Raw genomic sequence first — 19,883 nt, forward strand, 5'->3', positions numbered from 1 at the left:
GCTGATCTGATCTCTGAGCAGAGCACAAGCGCCATGCGCACGTCTGAGGGTGCAGCGAGAGATGACTCCAGAGATAGCGATGCGTGGGGGCACGCAGGGCTCTGCTGGTGCAACCACTGAATATCTGCTGTCCCTCTGAAGTGCTGTGGGGTGTCTCTGGAATATATTTCTGCCCCTGCCAGAAGAGAACTGTGTATATCTGCTACTTACCAGAAGAATTTAAATGGTAAATAAACAAATACAAACTTCAGAGTAGCAGCCGTGTTAGTCTGTATCCGATGAAGTGAGCTGTAGCTCACGAAAGCTTATGCTCAAATAAATTTGTTAGTCTCTAAGGTGCCACAAGTCCTCCTTTTCTTTTTGCAAATACAAACTTGGAGCAGAGCCAGCCTGGTAGAAGAGGCCAGGTGTTAACTTTGGGCATGAGGGGGCTCTCTGCTCAGAGGCCCTGGTGCACTGCATTGCAGCACCCAAAAGGGCATCTCCCACAATGGCACTGCACGTTCCTTCCAGCGACGCAGACATATGCCCTGCTCTGCCTCCAGTCGCTCTGATTTCAGCTGCTCTCATTAGCACTGTAAACACAGCTGCCCCGGAAGTCAGGCTGACAAATCAGCCTAGCACAAGGGGTTTGAGACAAATCTAGAAAGCAGCTCTGGATGCTGCCAATCACTCCCTGCACCATCCACGTGACACAGACGGCATGGAGGACAAGCTAGAGGGACAGCGCAGCTGGGCACCTCTAGCCACAGCTCAGCAGCGACGGGAAGTTGCTCCCCAGGGTGGCTGTTCAACATGTGGGTTCTCAGTCCAGTTCCCAACAGACACAGCACAAAATACCACAGTCGGCACTAACTAGCCTCCCTGCTGGAAGCCTCCGCTGAAAAGGCAGCGAATGAATGGGCCCCCAAGACTGAACTCCCTTCTCACGGCAGGAGGGGCAAGGGAGGGAACTGCCTCTTGCTCTCTCCCCCACCCCAGCGGGGGGTCTTGAGGAAGGCAGAGAGAAAGAAACACAGTAAGGAGGAAGATTTAAACTAAATTCAATTTCCAGCTTCCTTCTGCCCCAGGCTCCCCGCCCTGGGGCTGGGTGAAGTGCAACCCTACCCCCTGTGATGCCTCCTCTCTTGGCACCTGTGATGCCAGCTGCCTGAGGGCCTGCTGGACGAGGCAGCTCCTCTGTTGCACCACGCCCAGGGCTGGAGGTAGAGGTGCGGGACTTCTTCCACAACGTGACGCTTTAGAATAAATCAGAAGGCAAAAGACTAGCAGGCGGGGAGGAGGGGGAGGTTGCCACAGAGCCTGTGTGCTCCCCTATGACCCCCAGAGAGCAGATGCCTCTCTGAACTGCTCAAGTCCATATGCCAGGCTGGCAGTCCCTAGGAACAGGCTCCCATGGGAGGGGTAAGGGGCTCCTGCTCCCCTGCAGAGGGGCCTCCTGGGGACATTTAACCCTTCTGCTTCCTGGAAACGTGAGTGAAACACAATTAACGAGCCCCTTTCTGACCCAAGCAGCGAGTCAGAGTCTGGGGCTCAGGGGCACTTCCAGCTGGGAGCAGGATTTGGTGGTCATCAGGTATTACTCAGAGACAGTTTTCCTTATTTACAAGGAAGGTACAAAGTCCCGTCTCTCTGTAGAGAAGGTCAAACAGCAGGACACAGCACCAAGAGTGCTCTGTTCAACCTGTGCCTCAACCCAAAAGCCCCGCCCCGGGTTTCTCCAGCGTCTGACGCTGAACTTTCCAGCTGCCCAGGGGGTTCCGAGCCCCAGCTCCTGCCTAAGCCACAACTTCAGAGTGCTGTCTCCACAGCCATTTCAGAGCGCTAGTGCAACCCCTGCTAGTCAAGCCTGTCAACCCGGTGCTGTGTAGACAGTTCCCGTGTGGCCCCTCAAGCACCTCATAACTATGTTCAGTGAAGGGCTGTTCATGTGTCCATTTCAATGAGGTGTGAACCCAGTCCGTAAAGAGGTTGAATCCAGCTCATCACAACAAGACAGTTGCCCAGCTTTCACAACCCTCTGAAGACTCCGTTTGTGGCCAGGGACAAGGGTCAGGTGGGACTGTAGCTGAGCCGTGGCAGATACCCCAAACGTTCGAAGTCCCACCTCATCCCTTTGAGCCCTAGGTGCCAGGCATTGGCGGCTCTACGGCTCAGCTGGACTAGAAGAGGCATTGGTACCGTGCTCAACCTGAGCAACACCCGCTTTACAGAGCTAGGAAACCTCAGGAGCAACCTGCAACGCCGGAACAGCACTGGGGTGCAAGCTCCCGTCCCCGGGGCCTTTCCCAAAGGAGGCAGCCTCAGCGCTGGGGGGCCTCGATTTACAGCATGAAATGAACACACCCAATACGGCCGTGCGGGGGCAGGCCCTGCCTGGTATTATGGCATCTCTCAGAAACCACAAGCATCTGAGGGAACAATTGTTAGGGTCTCCTTCCCAGAAGAAACATAAGACTTCATACCAAAAAGAAGCGGGCTCCAGGTGGGGCTGGCCACACAGCCATGTGTGCTCAGAGAGCAGGGCGAGGTGCCCAGGATCAACCCTACGCAGCTCACCTCTCAGACACCCCACAACTGACCAGCTGCTGCCATGAATGCAAGGCACCACAAGTTAACCACAACCCTTCAACAGCATTGTAACTGAGGGGCTGGAAAGGCCCGTGGTATTCCACTCCGCACACAGAGGCACGCTTCCCCAGTGCAAAGCGGGGAGGTTTCTCAAGCAATGGCCAAAATATGTATATAATTTCCTGTTTCCAAAAAATGGATCATTTTTATTTAAATTAAGAACAGAAACATTCCATGCAGCTTAGCAGGGCCTTGGGGAGAGCACGGGCCTCTCTGCAGCAGGTCTGCACCTTAAACAGTTCCTGCCGAGCATTCAGACATGAGCGGAGCTCTGGGGCTTCTCCCAGGAGCGTCACAGAGCCGTCCCTGCCCCAGGAGGGAATGCAACAAGCCAGCAGCATTTGGTGATCAGGGCTTCACCCTGATTTCACAAGATCCACTCGCTCTCCATGCGGGGGGCAAAATCCTCTTCCCAGCATGGTGTCTTTCTCCAAAGCGGCAAAGACAGAGCAGCGTTCCTTAGTGCGAGAAGGTAATCCAACCTCCCCACCCCGACGGCTTCATTCCTGTAAGGTGTCCTAGCTGCCAACACACTTAGTGCAGGCACAGCCTCACCACACAGCTCTCATGCAGGAACCCGTGACCATGTACTGCTCTGGGAGTCACCTGCTCTTGATCCCAATGACTTTGGCTTACAGAGGATTATAACATTCACAGCACTGTCTACATGGGAGAGCTGCAACATCTTCTTTAGGCCAGAAACCCCTCAGCACCCAGATTTAAAGGCGCCTCTTTACCGCAACTCCCCTCAAGGCTACATCCAGGCAGGGCAAGTCCCACATGGAACCCCCCAATGTCTAGAGCACGGCAGAGGACAGGAGTGGTGCATCTGCTTCCACCCTCCACCCCCCTGTGCAAGCAAGCAGGATGAGCAGGAGGGAGGGCGTGGGACACTGCTCATGTGGAGCAGAGCACAGCAGACAGATAGTGATGCTCTCAGCTGTTCCCCCCTTTTCCTTTTGTGTCATTAAACTCAGCAATTCTGTACCCCTAGCTATAGAAAGCCAATAATTAGCACAGGCTTGTATATATCTTGTCTATTCTTACATAGCACCCATCTATCCTCCCAGCACCCCCTGAGTAAGGGAGTGCTATTAACCCCACATGGGGAACTGAGGCATAGAGAGGAAGAGACAGACTTGCCCAAGGTCACCTAGGGAGGAGGGAACTGAACCCAGAATTCCCAAGTCCCAGGCCAGCACCCTAACCACTGGGCCACCCTGCCTCTCTTATTGAGCTAGTCTATGGGTAACCATACTGCTACCCCTTGCACTTGTATGGCACCCCGTGTGAGGGTCTCTGTGCCTTGTGAGCATTAGTGAATGGATCGGGGTGCATGCTTTGGTAACTAACTAGGCCATAATTCATTAGCGTCAGGTTTTCTCTGCAGAAGTGTTCGGCAGCCCCAGAGCTCACTGCATGTGGATATTTCCACCGTTAGGGAACCCACTCCCTGCCTCACGCATGGCATCTTTCAGCTGTCCTGCGCTTTCATGTGCAGATTGTGTGTGTCACAGGGAAAGCGGCATCAACAAACAACCCTGCTGCTAACAAGCTGTCTCCCGAAGGCAGAGACAATGCTCCGTGTGCTGAAGACATTCTGTTGCTGCGTGCACTCAGAAGAGCCCACAGAGTGAAGGAAGCCCCAAACCCCTGCTGCCAGGTCCCTCAGGACTCAGTGCTAAGCCTCATCCACTCTCACGGCTCCAACTCCCAGCCCTGCACTGACAGCTCCCACCCACCCCTGAGCTCTGCCCACTGTTCAGTCCCACGCACCTGACATCTCCTCCTGAATACCCAAACCCCCAATTCCTCATCTCAGCTGGGAGTGCCATCATCCTGCCAGCGCCTCCTCCCCGACTCCGCTCTCCCCTTCGCTCCTCACACGCAGTCACTAAATTCCATCTCCTCTTCCTCCAGAACATCGCCACCATCCCAAGACAGCGACTCACTCCCCTAGGCCATGCACTTTTTTTACCTAGGAGACGTGGGAGTGTCCTAAACTGACTGCCACACACCCCTGTATTTAGGAAAATACATCAGGACTGCCACTGCAGACTGCTTGCGGCTTCCTCCCTCTAGAAAAGGAAGAGATTTCCGCTTTCTGGAGAAAAAACAAGGAACAGAATAATAGACCCAGCAGGGCCTTCCAAGGGAAACATAAAGCTCCCCCACCACTAACACTGGGGCCGAGAGATTCCTCCTTGTTCTCCTCTCAGCCTTTAACGCTGAAGGCTGGCCTTATCCAGGACAGGTCTGTAGCAGTCAGCGGGACCCACCAAAACATGGAAGTCAGTAACCAACATCGGGTAAGCGTTCAAAGCACAGGGTCATCCAAACCCTGGGCTACACTTGCCCACCATTGAGGGAATTCAATATGCTCAGTCTGTTTGCTTTGGCAGTTTATCTATTCCTGGGAGACCCGGCAGGCAGTCCTGAACAGCCAAGCATAGTTCAGAGCTGAACCCCAGTGCCCATCTCACTGCGGGGCATGGAGAAGAGGGGGGAATCCATCATTCCATCTGAGTGAAACATTCTGAGCTGGTGGGGTGATGAGGAAGACATAATCCCCTCTTCCAGGGCAACCCCTGCCTCTGCTGTCCCTATTACAAGAAGCGGGGGTAGGGGAGGTAATATCTTTCATTGGACCAGCATCTGCTTGTGAGAGAGACAAGCTTTCGAGCTACACACAGAGCTCTTCTGCAGGGCTGGAAAATGTGCTCGGAGTGCCACAGCTAAATACAAGGGGGAACAAATCGTTTCGCATTAGTAGCGACACTCCGGACACATTTCCCAGCCCCGCAGAAGAGTTCTGTGTAGCTGGAAGGCTCGGCTCGTACACCAGCAGAAGCTGGTCCAATGAGAGAGATTCCCTCAGCCCTCTGTCTCGCTCTATCCTGGTAGTGAAACCTCCAGCACAAGCAGCAGGAATTGGGAATGGGGTCCCCCAAAGCACTTTCACACACATGGAAGCTACGGCACAGCTGGAGCTCTGAAACTCCACCTCTCTCCTCCCACTTCCAGGCCCAGAGTATCAAACCCGCAGCATGCTCCCCCGCCCCAGCCAGGGCTCCTTACACCACTAGTTCTCTCCAGTACTCCAGGCAAAGCCCATCGCCCCAGATACTCTCCCATTGCTCTTCAGTTTCTACATGGCATTGGCTCTCCCAGTCAGAGGTCGAGAACTTCTTGGACATGCCTTCCAGTCCCTTGAGAGTGCAGAGCTGGGCCCCCTGCTCCAGGAGCTCTCTGGTGAGGTGCTTCATGCTCCTGATGACTGGGTGCAATTGGGTGTCCAAGCTGTCACGGAGTCCCTGGAACTGCTCCCCATGAAGCCAGTCAGGACTCTGGGGCAGTCGCCTTCCTGTGAGCAGCCTGTCTTCAGGACACAAAGCTCACCCAGCTTCCACCTTCCTGGGTCTGACCTCGGAGCATTCAGCATCCTCTGCCCCTCCGTGCGCTTCCCACAGCGAGTCCGCCCAGGCAGGGTCCTGGGGAAGCCAGAGGGTCCTGCACCCCAACTCCGCAGTCAGACGGGACTCTCAGCCAGCCAGTAAAACAGAAGGTTTATTAGACGACAGAAACATGGTCTAAAACAGAGCTTGTAGGTGCAGAGAACAGGACCCCTCAGCTGGGTCCATCTTGGGGGGCAGTGAGCCAGACAACCACGTCTGCACTTCACTCCATGTCTCCAGCCAGCCCCAAACTGAAACTCTCTCCAGCCCCTCCTCCTCTGGGCTTTGTCCCTTTCCCGGGCCAGGAGGTCACCGGATTCCTTTGTTCTCCAACCCTTTAGCTCTCACCTTGCAGGGGGGAAGGGCCCAGGCCATCAGTGGCCCGGAAACAGGGTGTCGGCCATTCTCTGTGTCCAGACCCCTGCACACACCTGCCCTCTAGGGCTCTGCAAGGATCATACACCCTTACCCCACCACCTAGATACTTAAGAACTGCATAGGGGAAGCTGAGGCACCCCCACACTATTCAGAGGAAAAATTAAGAACAGTCCCACTTCGTCACACAAGCACATAGGTGCCCTGGGACCCTCGCTGCCCGAAGGACATCCATGGAGCTCTCCCACAGTGAGCGGTCACCTCCGCCATCTCGGCTTCCTCAGCCAAAGAACCGACGAGATCCATTCCAAGGGTTTGTTTGGGGCCCCAGCCATGGATTCCTAGCTCTCCTCTCTCAGGCGGGCAGGAAGAGATCCCAGCCCATTACAGGTCTGCTCAGACGCAGCCAAAAAAGCCAGTTAAAAACAGCAGCTGTGACACTGTATTCTAACCTGCACAAAACAAGGGCTTTCGCCCCCTCCGGAGGCGAGGACACACTCCAGAGGGTATGAAAACCTCAGACCTAAGGCTACCTTCACTCTCAATAGAAACAGCAACAAAGAGTTATGAAAACACCAGAGTTACGAACTGACCAGTCAACCACACACCCAATTTGGAACCACAAGTACGCAATCAGGCAGCAGAAGAGACAAAAATAAAAGCAAATATAGTACAGTACTGTGCTAAAGGTAAATAAAGGGAAAGTTTAAAAAAAGATTTGACAAGGTAAGGAAACTGTTTCTGTGCTTGTTTTATTTAAATTATGATGGTTAAAAGCAGCATTTTTCTTCTGCATAGTAAAGAAAAACAGAAAGGAGCATAAAGTTTGGCAAATCAAGTATACAAATATAATTAGGAAGGCCAAAAAAGAATTTGAAGAACAGCTAGCCAAAGACTCAAAAAATAATAGCAAAAAACATTTTAAAGTACATTAGAAGCAGGAAGCCTGCTAAACAACCAATGGGGCCACTGGACGATAGAAATGCTAAAGGAGCACTCAAGAACGATAAGGCCATTGCGGAGAAACTAAATGAATTCTTTGCATCAGCCTTCGCGGCTGAGGATGTGAGGGAGATTCCCAAACCTGAGCTATTCTTTTTAGGTGACAAATCTGGGGAACTGTCCCAGATTTGAGGTGTCATTAGAGGAGGTTTTGGAACAAATTGATAAACTAAACAGTAATAAGTCACCAGGACCAGATGGCACTCACCCAATAGTTCTGAAGGAACTCAGATGTGAATTTGCAGAACGACTAACTGTAATTCGTAACCTATCATTTAAATCAGCTTCTGTACCACATGACTGGAGGATAGCTAATGTGACACCAAGTTTTAAAAAGGGCTCCAGAGGTGATCCCGGCAATTACAGGTCAGTAGGCCTGACATCAGTACCAGGCAAACTGGTTGAAACTATAGTCAAGAACAAAATTGTCAGACACATACATGAACATAATTTGTTGGGGAAGAATCAACACGGTTTTTGTAAAAGGAAAATCATACTTCACCATTCTACTAGAATTCTTTGAGGGGATCAACAAGCATGTGGACGAGGGGGACCCAGTGGATATAGAGTACTTAGATTTTCAGAAAGCCTTTGCCAAGCTCCCTCACCAAAAGCTCGTAAGCAAAGTAAACTGTCATGGGATAACAGGGAAGATTTGCAGATGATACAAACTACTCAAGATAGTTAAGTCCCAAGCAAACTGCGAAGAGCTACAAAAAGGATCTCACAAAACTGGATAACTAGGCAACAAAACGGCAGATTAAATTCAATGTTGATAAATGCAAAGTAATGCACAATGGAAAACATAATCCTAATTATACATATAAAATGATGGGGTCTAAATTAGCTGGTTCCACTCAAGAAAGAGATCTTGGAGTCACTGTGGATAGTTCTCTGAAAACATCCACTCACAGTGCAGCGACCGTCCAAAAAGTGAACAAAATGATGGGAATCCTTCAGAAAGGGATAGATCATAAGACAGAAAATATCCTATAGCCTCTGTATAAATCCATGGGATGCCCACATCTTCAATACTAAATGCAGATGTGATCGTCCCATTTCAAAACAGATATATTGGAATTGGAAAAGGTTCAGAAAAGGGCATCAAAAATGATTAGGAGTATGGAACGGCTGGCATATGAGGAGAGATCAATAAGACTGGGACTTTTCAACTTGGAAAAGAGATGACTAAGGGGAGATATGATAGAGGTCTATGAAATCATGACTGGTGTGGAGAAAGTAAATAAGGAAGTGTTATTTACTCCTTCTCATAACACAAGAACTAGGGGTCACCAAATGAAATTAAAAGGCAACAGGTTTAAAACAAACAAAAGGAAGCATTTCTTCACAAAACACACAGTCAACCCGTGGAACTCTTTGCCAGAGGACGTTGTGAAGGCCAAGACTATAACAGGGTTCAAAAAAGAACTAGGTAAGTTCATAGAGGATAGGTCCATCAATGGCTATTCGCCAGGATGGGCAGGGATGGAATGAGTGACAGGGGATGGATCACTGGATGATTCCCTGTTTTGTTCATTCCCTCTGGGGCACCTGGCACTGGCCACTGTCGGAAGACAGGATACTGGACTAGATGGACCTTTGGTCTGACCCAGTATGGCCTGTCACGGAGTGTGGGGGAGTCCAGGCCCTGCACCCCTCTTCCTGGGATTCACTGAGACTCTCAGCCAGGCAGTAAAACGGAAGGTTTATTGGACAACAGGAACACAGTCCAAAACAGAGCTTGTGGGTACACCCAGGACCCCTCAGTCAAGTCCTTCTGGGGGAGCAGGGAGCTTAGACCTCAGCCCTGGGGTTCCCTGTGTTCCTCCACCCAGCCCCAAACTGAAACTAAACCCCCCCCCAGCAGGCTCTCTCCTGCAGCCTGTCTTCACATTCCTGGGCAGAGGTGTTACCTCCCCCTCCCGGCTCAGGTGACAGGCTCTCAGGTCTCCCATCCCCAGGGCACATTCCCAGGTCAACACTTCCCCCTCCCTGCTGCGTCACATCGTCACATGGCCGCGCTTATGTAAAGTTTCAAAGCTGTATTAAGTCAATGTTCAGTAGTTAACTTTTGAAAGACCAGCCATAACATTTTGTTCAGAGTTACCAATGTTGCAAGAGACTTCTGGCCCGTGCACCTGCTCTCTCCTGGTTCCTCCGCAGCTTTGGGTGGCATCCCTGGGTTCAGGGTTACATTCAATCGACCGGATGTTCAGTATGCACTTCAGCCCTGCCATTTAGAGCAGCAAGGGGCTTTGGGTTCCTGTGATATTCAAAGAGCTACCTAAACCTACGTTCTTATTAACACTGGACTAACCCTCTGGCTGGGTCTCCCCCGTCTCCCCCCCCCCCTTCACTGGCCTGAGGCAGAAGAGTCATTTCAGACTCCGAGGCACACCAGCCATGCGCTGAGCGAGCGGCAGCTGAAATGTTAACAGTGTAACCACACTGCCTAGGAGCAAACATCCTGACAGCAAACCAGCAGGCCAGGAATTTGGTGAAGCCTCCAAGTTATTTCACCCTTTCTTGGCACTGGTCACGGGGAAAGGGTTTGCCAAGACAGGAACAGGACACCCTTCAGAGACTAGTGATGCCAACAACAGGCTGTTCTCCCTCGAGGGTCACTGCTCAATCAGCAGAGTGGCGTGCCACACACATGATCCAACCAGCCAGTCAGATCTCTGGCAGCTCTAGGGCTAAAGGAAAGCACATGAGATGCAGGTATGCCAAAGAGGCAGCACAAGCTGGTAACACCAGGACTCCTGAGCTCTGTTCCCAGCTTTGCCACTGACTGGTTGCGAGACCTTGGGCAAGTATGCGCCTCAGTTTCCCCGTCTGTAAATCGGGATAACAGCATAGCTGCCTCTGGAAAGAGCTGTGTGATCTAGGGATGTGAAGTGCTGTAATGAATGAGCTAAGTATTGACAAGAGCTGAGGATTAAAAGGTCTCGATACACAATGCACCCCAGTCTTCCAACTAGCTATGTTCGGCCCAGTAACCACTACACTACAGTTCACACACAAGATCCACCTCCTGCTGTCATGGAATCAATACCACACAGCGATGGAAAGAAAACTATTAGTTCATCACCCCGGCCAACACAGGGCAGGTTGCCCAAGGACACATCTCAGTGCTCTGTTCAGTGAAAGTCAAGAGATGGCCCTTGGCTGCGAAGACGGAGACACTGTGAAACAGCCTTGTGTCCTCCGTGTACTTCTGCTCAGTTCTACCCCATTCCTCCCACGTCATTTGGAGACAACAGGGGCTTATTCTCTTCTCTTTCGCTAGCCCTCCAGGAAACTGGATGGTGATTCTTTGTTCTTGTAAGGCTGATCATGCGGCTGTGTTACACTGTAGCCACACTGGTGAGCAAGGGGCGCCAGCATTACTTTACTGATTGATTGTAAAGATAAATGGAGAATGGAAACGTTTCGTTTGAAGAATTTGAAAGAATTGTTTCAGCTTTGCAAATACATAAGGAAAAAAGTCATTCAAATTTCAGGCCTGCCAAATCAAGAGGGTTCTTTAAGGGCCTTTCCACACTTTTAATTTCATTTGAAAGCTTGACGTTTGCACCTGGTTTTATCTCAGTTCCAGTTCAGCAGGCTGCAAACAGGGTTTGGGTGGGCAGCATAAACCAGACCAAACTGCTTAAAGCCATTGCCAAGGTGGGAATACTTAACACTGCAGGGAGCTGCCCTCAGCTAGGCACTTACAGAAAGGGACAGATAACTGCAGCATTTTGGCAATGGAGCTCCTGGTCTCCAGCCTAGCTTAAACAAGGATGCCCATGGGAAAGGCACTCACACGGCGAGCAGACAGGCACTGCTGCGAGCAGATACAAAGGGTCTCATCAAACTGTATGTTACATTCTGAACTTACATTTTCAGCATTTGCTTTTTAACCTTTCATTGGAAAGCTCCATCAGGATGCTCATGCCATGTGAGCTCAGTTCAGAGCTCTATTGCTGGCCAGTTTCTCTCAGCAACCACAAATCTCTACACATCTTTAGCAGGCTAGGGCCATGACTTGGAGCAAAAGGCAAAGGAAGTGGGAAGAACAGTGTAACAGAGACAGCAAGAGCCTCTAAAGCTGGCTCCCACCCTCAACCTCTCCAAGAGGAGATGGAGACATTTTCACACAGAAAAGTAATAGCTGGGATTCAGGGCTGGCTCTGGAGAATGACTAGCTACCTCGGTATTAGAACCCACACTTTGTCAGACACAAAGCCCTAATGCACTGGCCACTTACAGAGCTGCTGGAGGCCCTCCCAGAGTTGGAGACGGCTCGATAGATTCTATGCTCCCATGAAAATCTCGGTGATCTCATGGCTGCCACTAAAATTTTGCCCTTTCAGAGCTGGATACAGAACAGCCACTTTCCATCTGCAGCAGGTGTTGTGCGTTCAGATTCAGAATGCTCCATGACACAGACAAGCCACAGCAGCATACGGAAGAGCCGGGACTGCTCCTGCCAGCAATGAGTAGGTCAAATCTGCTCATCTACCCTACAAACCCTCCTCTCAGGAGATCACCAGCAAAGTGTCATCAGCACGGAAGGCAGCTATCCACAGCTCAGCAACCTGCTCCCCAAGACACACACTACATCAGCATCATCACCCATCCTGACCTTGCCTCTTTCATAATCAAACATGCACCTCTGGCTACAATGATTTGAAAGCTTCCAATCAGTTTTCTAATGATTTTGAGAAGAGGTCAACATACCGAGAGAGACAGCTGGCGGGGCAGGGGAAAGTGTCGGCAACCATCAGCAGCCCAAATATACAGGTGCCACGGGAGAGGAGGGAAAGGAAGCTAGACTCAAAGCATGGAGCCTTCACCAGCGTCAGGGAAACTGCAGGCACGTGGGGATACAGGCTACCGGCTTCTCAACAACTGCAGCTCCAGCTGCTCTGAAAGTACCCGAGTTTCTCTTTATTTTCCAATTCAGCACAACTCTCGCAAAATCAGTCTGAGTGCCTGGCTGGTCTCCGCGGGATGACCAGGAGGCTTCTGCAAGCATCACATTCAGCAAATACCTGCCAAACAACACAACATGCGCTACAGCACAACCAGCAAATACAAGCAATGAGGTCCAAGCTCAGTCATCACTCAGGGTGGAATTCACCCCTCTATGCACAGGACCAGCAAAACACCTACGCTCCACATGGCCTTGCTAGCCCTGCTCTGAAGCCTGAAGTAGGATCTGAGTAGTAGTTAGCCCTTGTGCTGACTCCCACTTCCTAGGGCAGCCCACATAGGCTGTAGCTTACGGCACCAATTTCTGCAACGCCTCCTAGGCCCCAGGTGGAGGTCCTCTCTTTGCTTGTATGTCAGCCATGAAGTACACTGTTAAAGCTCTCAGACAAAGCATAAATCCATCCACCTGAATGCCAGAGGGTCTGGCTGGATCCATTTGCTAAGCAAAGCTGTGTGTGTTAAACCAGGGCCTTGCTCCTTCCCATCTCCTCTTCTCAGCCTGCTTGATTCTGCAGCAAAGAGATGGCATTTCATTCATGTCCACTGCAGCAGGCTCTCTGGTCACAAACATTATCTAAGCTCTGCTGTAGGATGAAGCAGAAGAAACCAAGCTGGGGGGCGGGAGCGAGTTCTGATTCAAAACACAGACATCTGCCAAGTTGTTGCACAGAATGTGCCTGGCCCAGGCAGCTGATACTTGCACGAGTGTCCCATTGTGCTGACTCTGTGCGAAGGGCTGCCTGGCAGTTAGTTTATCGCTTGTGGGAAGGAATATCTCCATTTCTGAAAAAGGGGGGAGTGGAGGGGGGGGTTAGTTGGTTGTTAATTATTCCAGAGCTAAGTACCAAAAAGCTACGCTTACTGTAGGGCCTACCCAATCAAAGCAACAGGCACCACAAGTGTGTACACGGTACATGCTCCCAGAGCTTTCCTGCTGCCATCTCTTACGAGGCCCAGCTTACCTTGCTGATGCCTGTTCTCATTTAACTAAGGGGTGATTCTGAACAGATTTAGCTTAACTGGTGCAATTCTGTGTGTGGACATTCCGATTTAAACCTGGTTTATAATGGTTGCAAGCTAATGCACCACAACAGGTTTAAACCAATAAAAGGGTCTGCACCTGTCTAACTCCTCCTGTTCCGTACGGGTAGAGACAAGCCCAGCGGAACAAACGACAGCAAGCACATCCCTGGAGGCTTCCTGCCAGGTCACACATGGGTCTCCACCAGGGGTAGCCCATAAGCTGTCATTCTGCACTGAAGGCACTGCTTGTACCTCCTAATATCACACTCTGCACACAGACCTGTGGTTCACCCTTTGGATCCTGAAGCCACTATGTTCCCCTGGCAAGGCAAAGACCCCAGCAAAACCTTGGCCCACCCCGATGCTCAGAACACCAGTGCAAAACGAAAGGCAAGGCCCTTTGCTGCTATTTGCTATGAGGATGATTTGCATTACAGAGAGCTCCCAGTCTGGAATTGTGACAAGACACAGCAGGTCTCCTGCAGCCCAGATACCCCCCAAGCTGGTCTGAAAACCACCAAGACAAGAGTAACACTGGGAACCCAGACCACTTCCACATGAGCTGAGGGTCAGGTGCTGAGAAGTGCATGCATGGCCCAGAGACCGGCTGCCCTTCCTACCCACTCTAACTCGGTACCAGGCAAATATAGCCATTTGGCTTTTACTTGGAGAGCTTCCTTGAACGCACTCTCCACTGAAAGAGACTTCTTAGATTTTGTCAGTTTCTATTACGCTGCACACTTCCTTAGGACTTCCTACTCCTTTCTGCACCATAAACATCTGGCAGGTCGTTTAACAGCTGATCCTACACTGCTGGCTGCATGCTTCACAATATGCGTCCCTTTGGAAGAAGCCTGAAACAAGGCCAATCTTTTATTCTTTTTAGACATAAAGGGTATTCTTGTACAGGCAGCTGGAGGTAAAATGCAAGTGCATCTTTCCATGTCAGAGGCAGGCTTAACTCTTCAGGGTCCTCGTATTTTGGGGGGCTTTGTCCAAACTTAAAATGACCCTGTCAGAACGAGACGCTAAGTTAGTCAACAAGCCAATTTGGAGTGTAGCTGTGTGGCTACTGTACTAGCAAGCAGGATACGGGCCACCGAGCCATTACATTACTGTCTACACAGCACCACAGTGCACTTGCTACTTCACAAACTACGCACTGCAATTTATAAAACACACTTGTCCCACCCCGTGGTATACACATGGCTGTACTTCAATAATCTCCCCTTGGGAGATGCCTCCTGTCAGGAGAAACTCATATATACAGAGAGGCTCAACGTGGCTAAGGTAAAGTAGCCTTTTTGCAAGGCGGTACTAGGGGATGCCTCTGGCGGTGAGCAGCAAAGCTCAATTCCCTCTAGGATCAGACTACTCTATGCAGAAACATTCCCCCCTGAAACTACAGGAGACGCATCTAGACATGGAGCCACCACACACACATATGGTTCACAGCTGCAGAACACAGACTCTGAGCCAGGCGCCAGACACTCCAAAACCTCGGCACCTGCCAAACTCCCCAGCTCTCTGCAGCAGCAGACACGCTTCGGTTTGCTGTGTATCTCCTCCAACCCAGCTTCTGGAAACTCATCAGAACCTCCCTGTCCCACTGGCCTCATTCCATTCCACTCCACGGCTCATCTGGTCAGAGCAAAACCAGACCCTGGGAAGGGATTCTGCTGAGCAAAACCAGCCCTGCCCCACACTGCTAGCACCTTCCTGGGTTGTTGAACCCCAACCCTCATTTAGCTTTCCACCAGGGATGCTGTTTGTTTTCTTTATACCTGTCTCTCCCTGGGAACAATACAAATAAACTAGTCAGCTTCACTTTTGTTCAAGTCAGTTTCACACACAGGTTCTCAGGCCACAGCCCAGCCCAGCAATGCCAATAAACTGGCAGGGGGAAGGGTTAAATCCAAACCAAGACCGCTATTTTCATTACACTGTAAACAGGAAAATGCCAGGATTTGATTTAATTTATTTACACAAAGCTACATGCTGGACTTAAACCACTAGATCATGTCCCTTTAAATAGCTTATCCTGTTTTCCAGGGCTAATTACCCAGGAGACTCTCAGCTCTCCAGGGTCATCAGCAGCAGGAATTAGTGAACCATCCACAGAGCACAGCCCCTTTGGAAGCAGCACAGAATGTTGTGGCAAAATTAACCCTTTGCATGGTGGCATCTTCTATCAACCAAACAATAGGAGCATGCCATAAGCTTTTGCTCCTCTTTATTAGGGATGGAAAAGGTTAACCGGTAAGCGATAGTCTTACCGGTTAAACTGCCTTAACCGTTAACCCCAGGTCAGCCTGCCGACCCCAGCCCCAGCCCCAGCCGCACCAGCAGGATCGGCCCCAGCCGCTTAATTGGTTAACCGCTTAAACGACAGATTTTGAATCATTTCAATGGTTAACTTTTTAAATGGTATTTACATCACTGCTCTTTATACACATGGATGAGAGTCGGTCGGTATTTAGCATCTGGACAACTGAGCAATCGTTTCACTTTCTTTTGAACAGCAGCAACACATTTAGTTGTCTGGTACGTACAGCAATCCGCTCCCTTGTCCGAGGGACTCAAAGGCATTACAAAGCTGGGCTTTCCAAGACTGCTTCCTGCAACACAAAGTCCTACCGGAGCTGTGCAGAGCTATCAGGAAAATGTACCGTTCTCCAGAAACAAAACATCTGTTGGCCCCCACTTCACAACCGTGATTGTAGGGAAAAAACTAGGGATATTTTGCTTGCCCATGACAAAGAGGTGCTGCCCCCCCCGTGAGCGGGCCAGGGTTGTGCTAGAAGGACACAACTTTTCTTAAGGGCATGTTTACACTAGAAAATCTCATTTCAGTACACACCTGCCCTGGCAATGTCAAACATGGCTTAGCACTCAGTGTAGACAAGGACTGTCCTGTTGAACGGTGTGTCAGCTGGTCACAGTCCACCAGAGGTGCAATGTTAAATAGGACACAACTCTGCTCACACAATGAGTGAAACCTCGCTAGGGCCCTGGCAGGTAGCAAGAGCGAACAACTGTAGCCAGGGCGGCTCTGCTCTCACTCTGACCAGCACATTATATCCTCACAGTCCTTCACACCACAGGCAAGGTATTTCCAAGACCCCTGACTTCAACATGTAATAACACCCCAGAGGGAAGAAGAGAGTTTAAATAGATCAAGGGACCCAGATCTCAGTTACTGCAATGGATCGAAGTCCGGGTCCTACTGGGCTATGGGAATGAAGAACAGTCTTTAACTGAGCGAACCTCTGCCCACATTCTCCAGTTCCCCTCCCCTGGCTCTCTGCATATGGAGCAGTGACAAGCACATCAGTGTATATGAGCTAAGAGACTACATGTTTCACCACAGAGAAATTGGGTACAAACCCTGAGGTTCTATTTCCCCACAATCCACATACAGTTAAGCAGCTGGCTCACTCCACAGGCCTGAATCAGGCCCCAGGAGCAATCCAGGATGCTACAGTTATAATGCAGGCATAAGGAGCACCAAGAACAGGCGTCTATATAGGGATCTACCCCCGAGGAGCCCAGGCAGACACTGCAGGCTGCTGTGACAACTTGCCAGGAATGCAGGGCACCGAAGTCTGTGTAACACACAGCTGATCAAAGCAGCTATCTTCAGTATGATAAAAAGAAATGCCCGCACGAGGCTCTAGCAGACATGCCAGGCCCAGAAGGCTCTTTCCCACCAATAGCTACTCCAGGTTCTCTTTTCCAGGGGCATCCCCCAAACCTGTGAGGGGAGGAGTGACGGGTCCAAACACACACACATCTCCTCCCCAAAAATCTCCAGCAACACCAGGAGAAACCTTTTAAGCTGCTATTACTTTAAATTGCCAAACCAGAGCCACGTTGGGGGCCACATGCGAATACCATCTCCCGGAATCTCCTGCTCCTCACTCCCTATTCCTTTCAGATGGGGAGAGCTTTGGGCACTGCCCCCTCCCTAGTCACACACAAGCCGCACCAAACCAGTGCCCATGTGTGCTATCCCCCAACTTGCAGAGCTGGCGACATCCAGAGCTGGTTAGCACCAAACGAACCAAAGAGACTGACAGCAATGGTGGTTACTCACATCGAAGGCCGCTCTGCGCAGCCCCTCGCTGCTCCTCAGCCAGCAGCGGCTCAGCTCGCTCAGCTCCAGGATGGGCTGCACTTTCAGCCGCACAGTCTCCCCTGACTGCCGGATCATCTCCACTATCTCGTCTCGAGATTTGTTCTCCACATTCCGGCCGTTGATTTCCACCAGCCGGTCCCCCGGCACCAACCCCAGTGCCAGGTCCTTGGTGCCAGCACCAGGCTCCGCAAAGTGCACCACCCGTCTGTACACCTGCCCGTCAGGGGCCCGGTCCAGCATGGTCGTGCGACGCAGAGAGAATCCAAAGTCACCGGTGTTACGCCGCTGCAGCTCCAGTTCCCGGGGAACGGGGGGCTGGGGCGGCACCACCACGGGCAGCCTCAGTTCAGCAGGAAACCTCTTGCTGACCACCTCAGGCACCCTCGCTCGCAGCGCCGATGATGAGGGGGCCCTCAGGTGGCCCATGGGTGCTCCCTGCTTGCTGAGCTGAGTCTCCAGCATGCGCACCTCCACCTGGGGGGAAGGGGCTGCAGAGTGCTCGGAGGGCGTGGAGGTCTCCGAGGCACTCTCGTCCCGGCTCTTCTGAGAGAAGGAGAACCTCTTGACAATCATTTGGGAGTTCTGCTTGGCCAGGGAGCCGAACTTGGCCGCCCGCTGCAGGACTGAGCCCTTGAAGTTGGTGTCATCCACCTTGAGGTCATCGCTGGAGCTGGCTGTGCTCAGATGGCCCGAGTCCAGGATCACGCTGCCCCGGTTGCTGTCTGAGTCTATGTCCGTGAGGTGCAGGTCTGAGCCGCTGGCCACCTTGATGGGAATGGGGTTGGAGATCTCCAGCCGGGTCTTGGACTCTCTCTTGGAGGTGCGGCTGAGGTTGAAGAAGCCCCTGCGCAGGCTCATCTCCTCCAGGCTCTTGAGCTCGGCAGCCGACATCCGCTCCTTTTTCTCCTTCTTTTCCTTCTTGTCCTTCCTCGACCCATCTTTGTCTTTGTCCTTTTTCTTCAAGTTGAACATGCTGGAAGGCTCGCGGGAGGCACCCGCGCTCCAAAGGGCAGAAGGCCGCTGAGGGCTCGCAGCAGCCGCTCTACAGCTCCGGATCCTGCTGCCTTTCTGCTGGGTCTGCTGCTGCACAGGCAAAGAACAAAAACAAAACATCTCGTTAGCCAGCAGAGATCACAAAACTGGCACCTCCCAACTCCCCAGCCTGGACCTATGGCCCAGCCCCCCAAACCCACACACTGCTGCTCTCCGGCTCGCACTGCCCGCTCCCCCCGAGGGCACAAACCAGGCTATCTAGCTTGCAGCTCCTCTGATGGCAACAGGAGCTGCACACATGGGTCGAGGGCACGGGGCAGCCCACCTTTTCCTGTTGTGTTTGAGATAGACACGTCAGGGAAAGCCAAAGATCTAGGGATGGGATTCCAAACACCTCAATCCTAGGAGGCTGGTTCCCAGCCCAGCCTGGCCTGGCATTAAGCGAGCTACCGTAAGCGTTCCATGGGTTATGCCCCATGAGGGGGTGGCTCCCAGACAGCCGCAAGTGGACAAGGGCCCATGTCACAAGATACAACATTTGCTCCCTATGACCTGACCCTGGGAGGTAGCTATCTACATCTCCATTGGACTCAGGCCCCGACCTGAACAACCCCAACCAAGACGCCAAGGAACAAATGAGCCACTGGGACCAAACTCCCCTCTCACCCCAACAACAACTGGCTGTAACAGCATCCCCACACACCATCCCCTGTCTCCCTGCCCCTGTGCACAGGCAGGGGGGAGGCAGAAAAGCTCATCTCTCGGGCTGTCAATCCAGCAGCTTTCAACAGTACTAAAGACTCTTCCCAATAAGGAGAGGATGCAGGTGTCCAGCAGTGCTTTGCATGCAGCCAACCCACACTCCTCTAGGATGCCTGAACACAGCAAGTGACCCTCTGCCAGAGAGAGAACATCAGGACAGGGTTAACACAGGGCTCCTGTGTACAAGTTTTTCTGCCCTCCCCTCTAGCTCAAAGGTAACGGTGCTGGGAGAGCCCAGCACGGTGCACCACAGGCAGAATAAGGTGCGTGTCAAAGGCAGATGGAAAAGCTTCTTCCAAAGACAATTCCAGATCCTCTCAGGTCACATGGGCACGTTTTGAAATAAAATCCCCTTCTTTTGCCCCAATCCCTCCACCTGTCAAGACCTGAACTTCCTCCACTGCTCCCCTGCACTGGAGAGCACCACTAACCTCTACAGGAGAATTTCCCATGCATCCATCCCCTGCTGTGCCTTAGGCAGGGCAGGCCATTAGCTGCAGGGGAATGCAGGGCCCGCCAAGTAA

At 51.7% G+C, this 19,883-nt stretch overlaps 1 protein-coding gene across 24 annotated transcripts in view; it reads right to left on the reverse strand.

Annotated features, from left to right (window-relative positions):
• Positions 1-19,883, reverse strand: part of MYO18A (myosin XVIIIA) — a 141,906-nt gene that overhangs the window by 109,347 nt on the left and 12,676 nt on the right. For all 24 annotated transcript variants that reach the window (XM_043531025.1, XM_043531029.1, XM_043531026.1 and 21 more), the window contains exon 2: positions 17,563-18,687. In XM_043531025.1, the coding sequence (XP_043386960.1) occupies positions 17,563-18,576 (1,014 nt within the window). In that variant the 5' untranslated portion in view covers positions 18,577-18,687. The remainder of the gene's footprint in view (positions 1-17,562; positions 18,688-19,883) is intronic.

Source organism: Chelonia mydas, chromosome 17, assembly GCF_015237465.2.
Source record: "Chelonia mydas isolate rCheMyd1 chromosome 17, rCheMyd1.pri.v2, whole genome shotgun sequence".
NCBI lineage: Eukaryota > Metazoa > Chordata > Testudines > Cheloniidae > Chelonia > Chelonia mydas.